Source organism: Homalodisca vitripennis, chromosome 8 (assembly GCF_021130785.1).
Source record: "Homalodisca vitripennis isolate AUS2020 chromosome 8, UT_GWSS_2.1, whole genome shotgun sequence".
NCBI classification, from domain to species: Eukaryota; Metazoa; Arthropoda; class Insecta; order Hemiptera; family Cicadellidae; genus Homalodisca; species Homalodisca vitripennis.
In genome coordinates, this window is record NC_060214.1 from 103,860,729 (window position 1) to 103,873,217 (window position 12,489).

General features: G+C 33.1%; 1 protein-coding gene across 1 annotated transcript in view; it reads left to right on the top strand.

Moving 5' to 3' along the window:
- Positions 1–575: 575 nt before the first annotated feature.
- LOC124368296 overlaps positions 576–12,489 on the top strand; it is a 29,473-nt gene continuing 17,559 nt past the window's right edge. The window contains exons 1-6 of the mRNA XM_046825569.1: positions 576–683; positions 6,339–6,487; positions 6,890–6,948; positions 8,879–9,017; positions 9,388–9,552; positions 10,840–10,974. Of these exons, the coding sequence (XP_046681525.1) occupies positions 6,347–6,487; positions 6,890–6,948; positions 8,879–9,017; positions 9,388–9,552; positions 10,840–10,974 (639 nt within the window). The 5' untranslated portion in view covers positions 576–683; positions 6,339–6,346. The remainder of the gene's footprint in view (positions 684–6,338; positions 6,488–6,889; positions 6,949–8,878; positions 9,018–9,387; positions 9,553–10,839; positions 10,975–12,489) is intronic.

Below are 12,489 nucleotides of genomic sequence, written 5' to 3' on the forward strand. Positions count from 1 at the left end.
TTCATTTGGAAGGATCATTTTTTTTCCAATCAGAAATGTATAATGAGGAGTTACATTCTAAATTTAGCATGGGTAAAGTTACATTCCAATTTCAAAATTATGTCTCCAAAGTATGAACTGTGGAGAGTTTCTGATCTAGTATCGCATCTTTCTTTTGTAGGTTTAATTTTATGTATTAATTCATTTTAAATAAAATTTTGTTAGAATTTTTAAATTCATTCCTTTCTTATAATTTAAAAATTTTCGAGTTTAATAACTCTAGCTCAGACTGTTTTTTTTTAAGTGTTTTTTCCCACAAACAGGGACTACTTAACAGATTTTAGATTTATTTTCGATACTTTGTGAGGAAATTGAAAAAAACTCAATAAGTTCATATTGTGATAACACGTTACAAGAGAACTCAAAGAAAATATAGTTTAGGATCTTACAAAGAAAGGACAACTTATTAACTTATTTTTCAACCACTCTAACTTAGTGGTTTTGATAACGCTCAGCCAACATTTATTTTTCTTTGGAGTCAGTTGTTGAAGATTATCTCATTATGGAAACTTGTTAATTAGTATTATCACAATCGGGTTTGTTTGAAGGTCAAGGGCAAGGCAACACAATAACGCTGTACTGAGCGGCTAGTGTTTCAAGCCGCACTGTTAACTCAACATACATTTCAGTGTTTTAAAGCCAAAGTAAGTACTTGTATATGTAACTTAATTTTGCTAATTTTGGTTTTCTTTTCAGTGTGTAAGAAGACTCCCAACGCAAACTTTAGGATATTGTTCTATGAGCTAAGAGGAGCCAAAAACTAAATACAACGTTTTATCTCTTTTCGTTTTCCGTCTATCTGTCTGTGTGTGCTGTTTGTTTTCGTTTTAATTTAAACAACCAGTAAAACTTAGAGTTAAAAATCTCAAATTTGCTACAATTATCGCTCTCAAATAAATAGAAAAATTAGTAGTACATTATCGAATCATGTTTCAATATGGCGGAAGTTTAAAGGTTTTAAAGATTAACACCGTAATATCTAATAAGATTATAAAAGATTAAAAGAATAATAATAGTTGTCAAATCTAATTAAAACAATTTAGATATCTAAATGATAAAAATCTGTCAGTAAATAATGTAGATATAACATTTTAACTTTTGTAATACAGAGTGATGCTTTAAACATGTAAACAATGAAAATTTTGCCGTGCATTATAAACCTTTAAAATCTGAAATCTACATTATGTACTGGTCGAGTGTCACGATATAGAGATTAAAATGTTTGTAATTGTAATGTTGTACCTTCCATGATTCTTTACAAAGTTTCATAATCTTATTAATGTTTACGGTATGAAGCGTTAGAAACAACCGGCCGCCATTTTGAAACGCTTTATCATAATATAATGTAAAATCTTCTCTTGGTTTGAGAAAATCAATAAAATCAATCTGGAATAAAAATATTCGTACCAAAATTGAGTTCCTTTTATCTTGACTGGTTTCTAAAATAAAAAATAAAAACCACATACAGATAGACATACGGTAAACTAAAAGAGAGAGACCGTTAATTGTGTTTAGTTTCTAGCACCTCTTCGTTCATGGAACAATATCCTAAAATTTGCGTAGAGAATTTTGTTACACCTTGTATAAGCAGGGTTTTGTAAGGTGTTTCTTATAATGTGGCTCAAAATCGATCGTGAGGGGACGGATTATCCTAGAATAGTGAACCCAACGGTTTCCCCATAAGTGTACCAGGGTCCATAGGTACGATTTATTCTGATTCCTTTCAAAGCAATACAGTTTATATAACAATAAAAATGTACATAACTTAATTATAGGTATACTTAGATCTTGTAAGCCAAGCATTTTGTTGAAAACCAAAATTAATTATCTGTTTTTTTTTTTAGTCTTAAAACGATATTTTTCATTCTAATTATTGAATTATATTTGATGTATAAAAACTTGAAATACAAAAGTTGTTTGGCTTATAAAGTCAAACAACAATATTTTGCATGGAGCATTACTTTACGTTGTGGTAGGGCTTGGTAACAATTTCAGCATACCTTTACGGAACATGACCCTCTGAGCCCAAAATCCCTCCCGTTCAAAAGGTTATATGAGCCCAGTCACTTTATATTCTTAATTCAAATAAGTTCTTAGTGCAAATTTCATGCTTCTTATTCTTTTTCGCTCCAACCATTAGTTGTACAATCTGAGGATGAAATACTTGTAACAAATTTATACACAAAGACAAATATAAAGCAGTTTAAATTTTGAAAACTGTGATTTTTTTTATTCCGTCTGTCATACAAGATAACATTATTGGCCCAAATAATTATTAATATACACGTCTAAACATTAGGCTATTACTACTGGTTCATCATCTCTTGGGTGGTACACCTACCTCCTTGTGTGCCTAGTGTATCATTTATTTTGTGGGAAACATGGTCAGCTTCTAAAGTTCATTCATTACTATTAGTGATGTCCCCTTTAGCAATAATTACATATACTGTATAAAAGCTGCTATGTGCATAGATAAAACACAATCATATGCACTGCAAGGGCGATGACTAATTAGGGAGCCAAAATACTAAAATTTTCAAGCACCAATGTACTGATCACATTAACGTGTCCTGTAGGCCCAAAGCCCTCAAACCAAGTGCACAGTGAGTTTCTATTGTAGCTTTGAATCTAAATGCTGCATAGTTCAAAGAAAAACTGATTTTTTTGAGGGGGGAGGGTCAGTTTGATGCACACGGGGCTGATCGCTTAAATTCTTTTGAGTAACATTGATACACATAAAAGCGTAGTAACTAAATTTTACTGTGCAGTTAAATTATACTGTTAATTAAATTTAACTGTTTAGGTCTGGGGACGAAAGTTTTAAACTTATTCTTATAAAAACTCCCTTCAGAAAAGAACGCTCTCTTACTTTAAAACTCATTAATACTCTCCCTGAGGTATGCTCAGCTAATTTCCTGGGTAAATTAAAACGCCTGATCTACTTATTCTGCTGATAAAGATCACTGTCTTTGGTCAAGTACTCTTAAGTTAATCAGAACACCTTGTTGTTCTAACCCCCTTTGGTAATGACTTACTCAGAGTACACATTTTTGATGACTTCTTTTTATGCTAGAACCTAAAACCTCATTCAAAAACTCTATTGTAGGCCGTGTAACCACCATAAATCGCGTGAAAGCACATAATTTATTACTTTCAACTACTTAAAAAATTTAGAATGGCTGACCAGTTCCCCTAAGCTCGATAACGGGGAGACCAATTTCATAGCCCAAATCCAAAGTACTTAACGTTTGAAGAGTATAAGCATTTATACAAAAACAGTACATTTTCGCCTTATCTAAAACGATTAAGCAAAAATGTCCTGGAAGTAAAAAAGTTTTTTAAATTCAGATAAGTCTGCCTTAATTCCTATAAAACTTAATTTCTATCATCAAACACCGGCTTCAGCTCATTTCAGAATTTTGCCAACATTAAGGTCAGCTTGCAGCAACGATAACTGTTCCAAAAAAGCCCACATAAGTTGAAACTTGGTACAAAATTTATCTTGTAAATATCTCGGCTGAGGCCCCTTGGCCAGCTTAGTCTTTTTTTCGCTTCACTATGGCGGACGTTGAAACTTTAAAAAATGACAATTCCGTTACTTATGAAGCTGAGAAAACACAAAAATGTATTCTGGAATCCTTGTAAAATTTCATACTGTAAATAACCAGTTTTTTGCACTCGAACGGTACTAGAGGCAAGACTATAAATCCCGTACAATTTTTCTATCACCAAAAATAGGCGGAAACCACGTCGTAGGTGGTTAGTAGACGAGTGAAGACGTATTGTGACCTGTATTCCGTAGTTAAGTTTTAATGATTAGTGTTTTGTATAGTTTTTTTTATTAAGTGCATGTTTATAGAGTTAGTGAAGTTGACAAACAACATGTAGGTTGTGATTCCTGACTTAGGCGTGCCACAACGCTTTGGTAAGATTTGTTTATTTTAACCTAGTTTGTAATGATGTATTAGGTTAGTTCTTTACCTGAAGAAGAGATCAGATTGCAGATCTCGAAACGTAGTGTTACTGATTTCTTGTTTCACTGAACGATGGCAAATGTCCGGAAAAATCCTGTTTCCTTCACAATCCTTCCATCGTCAAAAATAACCTTCAAACAAAGGAAAAATAGGCGATTGGAATGCTGAAACAAGGTCAAACTTGGTACAAAATTTATTTTATAAATATGTTAGCCAGCTTGGTACGCTATTTCGTTTCAATATGGCGGTCGTTCAAACGAAAACAATAACAATCACAACTCAGTTATTTATAAACCTAGAGAAAAAAAGAAAACATATTTTAGAATGCTTACAAGATTTCTTAAACCTTTTGTTATATACAATTTGTTTTTTATCAAATAGTTTTTGGGATATTGAATATAATGTTAATCCAATAAGAATAAATTAATAATACTACAGTGTTCACAAAATGTATTGTAGCGTTTTTAAAGCTACATTGATTTATTTTTTTTAAAATTAAAACTTAGATTAAATGAAAATTTTGGGATCGAAATATTGGGATTTAATTTTAGATTACATTGTGAAAAGTCATTGTAAAAACGAACATGTAATCCTTTGGCAAGTTAGTACTGGTAAGTTTTAAATTGTTAGGAAAGGCAGGTTGACTGCCTTGAATTGATTAGAACTTGTCTTGTTGCGAGTATTGTTCTCCTTGTTTGATACAGCTGGACCAATGAGAGAACACCGCGGATTTTTTGAAAAGTTGATTGGAAAGGGAAGTATTTAAGAGCCCGCTCATAATTTTCGCCCTTCTTTGGCTATTTTCGTGAGCAAGTTGAGTAAGTTTCGCGTTTTTAAAGCTACATGTATGTACTTCTTACGAATAAGCCGGAAGGAATATTTAATCTACCAAATAACTCTAGGGTTATAATGGAGACAGCCGACGATCCGGAAGTTCTATTGATTAGGAACAGTTTGTGTTCTCAACAGTCAGATATCTTTGATAGGTCACAAGAGCACTGACCGAATAGCTTTATATATAAACACACATATGTGTGTGTATGTGTATGTATGTGTCTTATACAAATTAAAACATATTTTTGAATGACATTTTGCAAACAGACAGTATGATTATCAATCTGTTTTATGTTTTATCAGCATAAAGAATGATTATAGCTGTTTAGCAGATCGAAAATTGTAGTAAATTGTATTAAATACTTATTATTTATTAGTTTAATATATTTAAATATTATATAAATCCATTAGTTTAAGTAACAATTCCCATGAGGGACTTATGGTTGGTTTATACCTTCCAATAGAACCCACAGTTGCTACAGTGATACCGATGTATGGAGATGTAGTTTCTCTAACACACTAACCACACTGGGTAAGATGGGTTAGAGACAGGGCAGACTAAGTCGTCCCAAGGTCCCAGGAAAAAAGTTTCTTGCTTCATGTTAGAAATGGCTGTTTTCATATTGATTTGTGTACACCCACGCCACAATCGTGTCTAATAGAGAAATTCGGAATAGATTAGCCCCTTGATATGTCGTTTATCAGAATCTCAAAAGAATATAATGACTTTTTGCTAAGTAGCGCAAACGTAAAACCAACTTGTAATTTTTAAACTAATCTCATCAATGTGTTCTTCCCAAGTTAATCCTCTGTCGATGTCTTGCGGACTTAAAGACAGACAATTATACAGAAAGAAATTAATTATGGACTACCATACAGCGTACTGAGTGATAAGCTTCTATTAAACCAAATCACTTGGACTTTTAAAATTGACTTTTTTTGTTCTTTGACTCTAAGAACAAAAATTTCACGTTTTAAAATCTCATTGGTTAGTTCTCACAATGATGACATATTTATTTTATTATCTTCCCGTTGCCATCATGGTTACCTGTAAGACTAATGTAAAAATATTAACACCTATCCAAATTCCATGAAGTGATATACATCATCTTTATACTCAGAGCAATTGTCTATAAACAAATGAAGCTTCATCAACATTTCAGGTCTATATAATTCAGTTCTTTTTCAAGATACCATACGGATAGACAGAACATACACAAATAGACAGACTAGCAGACATACAGAAATACAATTTGCCAGCTCCATGAGTTCCATTCGCTTGAGCTCCAATGAGCTCCATTCGCTAACGCTCAGCCAGTAAACAACCTAGACAAAATCCGCCCGCATGCATTCCTTTCTCATTATCAATATCTTCAGATTGTTTACAACATAGTTAAACTTTGAAACGTAATAGAATAAGTACTCGTAAATATTTTATAGCCTTATTGTGTAAAGTATTTTATGGTGTAATTAAACTGGTTCTCTCCCCAGGAGCAGTCATGCCTCTGGTTCTCTACTACACGGAAACCAGTCCTCCGACTCGTTCTGTAGATTTGGTCATTCATGCCCTTGGTTTAACCGCAGAGCACAAGGAAGTAGACTTGTTTAGCAATGAGCATTTATCTCCTGATTTTCTGAAGGTTAGTCACATTTCTTATATAGATAAACTTGTTTGAAAAAGCGTTATAATAATTAGTTAATCTACCTAATATTTAATCTTTACCTTTACCTTTTTAATATTTAATACCTAAACCAGAGTCGCTTCTAGGGTTGCTGGTACTCAGGCTAAACGTAACCATCATAAATTATACAAGTTAATATAATGAAAAAAATATTAGTAATATTGTAACAATACAATATTTATGTAGAAGCATATTTTATTACACGTGTGCATAGACTGAGGCTGTATTACTATCATGCTTTCTGCTTTAGTTTACAACCACGGAGCTCGAAGCAAGCTTGCCGGCCCCTCCCCTTCGATATGCTCTGACAAAAACCAAATATTTCAAAACATTTTCCTAAAATATGTTATTTTGTTATAGATAAATCCACTTCACACTATTCCAGCTGTTGACGATAATGGCTTCATTCTTTGGGGAAGGTGAGAGTTTTTGTTTAATTAATTCATATTTAAAATAAAATATTGAAAACAACACATTCAACAAGTGAAGTGGGAACAAAATTGGATAGAGTTACGTGAGAATAGTATCACTCTGTCCAGAAAAAATTGGATAAATTTACGTGAGAATAGTGTCACTCTGTCCAGAACAAATTGGATAAAGTTACGTGAGAATAGTGTCACTCTGTCCAGAACAAATTTGGATAAAGTTACGTGAGAATAGTGTCCCTCTGTCCAGAACAAATTGGATAGAGTTACGTGAGAATAGTGTCACTCTGTCCAGAACAAATTGGATAGAGTTACGTGAGAATAGTGTCACTCTGTCCAGAACAAATTGGATAGAGTTACGTGAGAATAGTGTCACTCTGTCCAGAACAAATTGGATAGAGTTACGTGAGAATAGTGTCACTCTGTCCAGAACAAATTGGATAAAGTTACGTGAGAATAGTGTCACTCTGTCCAGAACAAATTGGATAAAGTTTCAAAATAATGTAATATACGTGAAAAAAATAATTGACTACGGCCGACATACAGAATATACGTATTTATAAATATCTAGTCTAAATACTTTATTATCTCTCGAAAATGTTTCGTTATATTACACAATATATTAAGATCGTTATTATCAGATTTTAATATCTATACTATGTATGATTATATATATTATAGATAGTGTAGCTATGGTGGAAAGGGTTGATTCAACATGAATGTCGAGTTCAGCTTTATTTTACCTTCCACTTATTGCAGCGTTCTGAAATCTGACATTGTCACAGACTTGAATGCAGAAATCTGGAGCCAATGTTCGTCTGAAGAGGTCCAAACAAGTCGGCGAAGAAGAAATTCAAAACATATTCTTTGCACTGTTTCGACATCAGAGACACCTATTATGAAAAAAAGTATTTAGATGAAGTGTTCTCATTGTCTTACAAGGTGCAATTGATCCAGATTCTGATTTAGGGAGTCAAATCTGTGACAGCATCAAATTTAGATGCTGCAATAACCGGAAGGTACCATGGGGGAAAGGCTATATGCTGTTGACCAAGAAGCAAAGGGGAATGGGGATCAACATTACGGCCTTGCCATCTGGAAACGTAACGGCTATCATTGACGCTCTCTTTAGTACAATAAAATTGCTTGATGGCTCCCACAAGGCTATTTTTAAAGGTGCAAAAACATGCAAAAATTGTTGAAGATGGAGCTTGTATTGACTACTGTTAACTACATTAATTTAAACACATAAACCAATATTTAAAATTTTTATTTTTATGAGGCCTTTCGACAGCAAGGCTATTTTCGTCAGAGACATCACAAAAGTGTGACGAAGATAGCCTTGCTATCAAAAGGCCTCACAAAAATAAAAGTTTTAAATATTAGTTTATGTGTTTAAATGTAATTAAAAATTAACAAAATCGCTTAAAAGTCGAATTGTTAAATAAAATGCAGAGAGAAAACCTGTGTATGAATTTAAACTGTTCATATAGCAATACCCCATTAGATATATTTTAATAGTTTTACATTGATAGTTAGTTATATTTTGAACAACTTGTTGAAAAATTGGTAAATTAGAAAAAAACAGAAATTTTATACGGATAAAATTCTTTATAAGGGTTAAATTTATATGCTAAAAAAAAACAGAAGAATTATAATACATCCTTTATACTCGGAAAGATCACCAAGAATACCAAAAACTTACCGTAATTTTATCAATTAGTTTGCCAATGCTGAAACATAAGTATTTACTATTCAACATCAATAATTTACAATCCATATTGAATCATCCTACGTGCGTCAAAACTTTGTTTTGTTACTAAGTTTTGTACGTAGCAATTATATCAACTACTAAGACCACATTTCTTTTTATTGTTATCTTTAACCAATGTAATGTGATCGCTAAAATAGTCAAATTTCACAGCCAACCAATCAACACCTACCTGGTGTCCAAGTATGGCAAGGACGACTCTCTCTACCCGAAGGACCTCCAGAAGAGAGCCATCGTAGACCAGAGGCTTCACTACAGCAACGACGTCTTCTGCGCCTTGAAAATGGCTGCGGTGAGTACAGTGCACCATTGTGGAAAAATAAATAATATACATGTTCCGTAAAGTTTGTTTTTCATATTAAATTACTTGCATTAGAGCAATGTTGGATACAATAGGCGATGAAACAGTGACAGATCCTTCTTATAGCGGAAAAGTAAATGACCTTATACAGTAAAAGCAACTTGAAATGATCTTGGGGCGTCTTCATTACTAATAATAATTACTAAATTTTTCCGGAATAGCTACGTAAATTCCGAGACTAAATAAGATAAGATAACAATTTCTGATACTAAGTGCTTTTCGGTAGTTTGTCAAACTAACATACATGAGTAGGACGAAACCAATACGTACTTCAACTATGGCTGAAAATACTATTTTTCAGAGACCTGTGCTGTTCTCTACCGCAAAGCCAACTCAAGAGGCTCTGGAAAAAATGAAAGAGGTCCAGGAAAATGTGGAAAAGCTGCTAACAGGACATAAATTCATTGCTGGAGACCATTTGACCCTGGCCGACTACAGCTATGTAACTTTCATGGATGTGTATGAGGTAATGCAGGAAGTAACTGTATTTATTTATTTAGAAAACTCCTAAAGAGTAACAGTTTTTTTCGTTTATCGTTGTTTTTCGGGAATAATCGTTAATACACCCTTTAGGATTTTTTGTTTAAAGTTCGTTATTGACAATGGAAGGTTTGAAAGGATAACAGGACTTCGAACATTTGCCATTGCTATATGTTACAAAATGTAAAGCATAACTTTTCGAGGGTTGGAATCTATCCTCTTCGTCATGTAACGGGGTAGTGGTGCGGGAGGTAATACCCCTGACGAAGAGGATAGATACATCATAAATTTGAATAGACTTCACATTAAAGATGGCTGTCCTGAGAAAGTTACTGATAATTTCACATTACATTGCCAGACGTCAAAAATACATTTGACTTACTAAGATAAAGGTAATATTTTGGCAAGTTTTACAACCAACTGTTTTGTGAGAAGGTGTCAAATCTCTATAATCGGAATGTCTCATACGTAGGTTAAAAGCTTAGTAAATAGGGCTATACGACCGGTAATGGCCAACATGTAAGTTTTCAGATTCATATCTTGTTTAAACAGTTGGAACAAAATTAATAACTTCACAGCATCGTTATTGAGAATCGTGTGCTGTCTACAGATATTAAACCGAAACTGGCAGAGCCACCAATTCTATCTGCTTATAAAAATAAGTAGAGAGGGCCATCATGATTGGCTGAACCAATGAGCGATAAATGTAATCAATCACTGATAATATAGCCTTTTTATCTCGGGATGCCAATATTTTCATAATCTTATACTGTCGTGCTCCTTACTCTCTTTATTATTTTTAAGGATTTTGTAATATTATATTGCACATTTTGTGGTTATATTCTATAACTTTAAATTTAAAGTACTTAAACATACTTTAAAAAAGTTTAGTTCGTGGAAAGCTTAAGGGTCTAATATCCAAACATATTCTTTTACATGGGTTTGCGCATGTTGATGAGTGATACTTTTAAGTGGTTACAAATTTTGTCAGTTTAACTGTAATAAATTAAAAGCAATATCTTTACTTATAAAGTCAGAATTTTGTAGGCGTTTTAAAACTTTTTATTTTATTTTTTACTATAACGTATAGACTTATTAAAATTCAGTTCTACAACTGAAGTTTGCTCTTAAAAATGTTTCTAGAACACTCATGAGTGTTAAAAGTTAAACATGAAAAATATTCCTATTTAAATGTTTTAAACAAAATTTGTAATTTTTTTGTTATAATCTCCTTTTTTATAAATAGCTAATCTTTGTCATATTTTGCCCGCAGGTGTTTGTCCCGGCTGGCGACAAATTCCCGCTGACCAAACAATGGTTTGCTCGCTGCAAGTCAACCATGAAGGACTTCGATAAAGTCAACACAGTTGGCGCCAATAAGCTTATAGCCAACCTCAAGCAGAAGCTAGCTTCTTAGAATTTATCTGTGAAATATTTGTTTTTACATGTATATGTGATTTACTACAAGTAAAAAATATTCCTGGTTGCGCGGTTACTAGTCTAACGTTACTAATTAAAGAAGATATGAAAATAAAAATAAATAACCGCACTTAACTGTAGTATTTAAAGTATGTATTTTTATTACAAAAAATAAGCTAATCACTTGTATAATAACTGTAGTAAATTAATAATGAACGTTAATAATAATAAAAGCCCTAAACCGAAGCCTTCAGATACGCCTCAATTAGAAAGCCTCAGATACATTCAACCAAATCATATTATATAACACACATAAGTAACTTGATATTGATTATGTTATTGTTGTAAGAGTATTATTTTCAAACTTATTATATATATATATATATATATATATTTATATATAATATATGTATATATATATCTATATAATATATATATATATATACCAAGAATACCCATGATCCCTACTGATTTGCCTATACCCTTCAAAAGGCTCCAATTTCCAGTATAAATTTCTTTTGCACTAACAATAAACAAATCCCAGGGCCAAACATTCAAATTAGTTGAAATTGATATACGAAAAGAATGTTTTACGCATGGGCAACTATTTGTATGCCCTATCACGGGTCGGGGCTGGCCGGTACGGCACGGCGCGGCTCGTGTACAATGAAGTCAGCGGTGACATGCATCTATCTTTCTGATATAAGAAGTTGTAAATAAAATAAAATCATAAGAAATCATAAAAGACGCTAACGAAGTAGCGGGTGGGTTGCTAGTACATTTAAACGCATAAATAAATTTAAATTCCTTTTATTGCGAGCGTTTCTCAGAAATATTTCTGGTTTACAGAACACTACTCAATGTCATTCATCATACTTATGACTAATATTGTTACCAAATGAAATAAATAATCCTTATCAAATAGTCAGGTACAACGCCTTTAGATGTCTTTTAAATTTTAAACTGAAAAGATTCCTTCAACTTTTAGGATGCCATTATAATTGGTGGGATCGTAATATGAGAAGCTTCTCCTTCCCACCTTCAGCCTCACTTTTCGGTAGTTGAGCTGTTTATCATGGCGGGTGCTAAGCTGAGACACCTCATTGTGGCATCATAGTCTCTCGCATAGATACTGCGTCTCTCCATACTCTGGAATTTTACAGGATGCATCATGGAGTTGGTCAATGCCCGGCACAGAGTTTCCATTTGAAGCATATTATCATCAAGCCGATAGGAGGACATGTGCTCAAAACGTTTCAAATTTTAAACATAGCGTAATGCTGCGTTTTGTAGTTATGTCCTCCCTCGATATGCTGTTGAAAAAAGCTTGGAAGAATACTGAAAAAACAGAAACTGCATAAGCTGCAACTTGGAAGATTCTGGCAGCATATTTAAAAATCCATACAGACCTTTCAGCCTGTCATAGGTCACTAAATTGTGAGTGACGTGATCAGAAAATGTAAGGTCATTGCCAAGTATGAGACCTAAGGTCTCAAATTTGGTG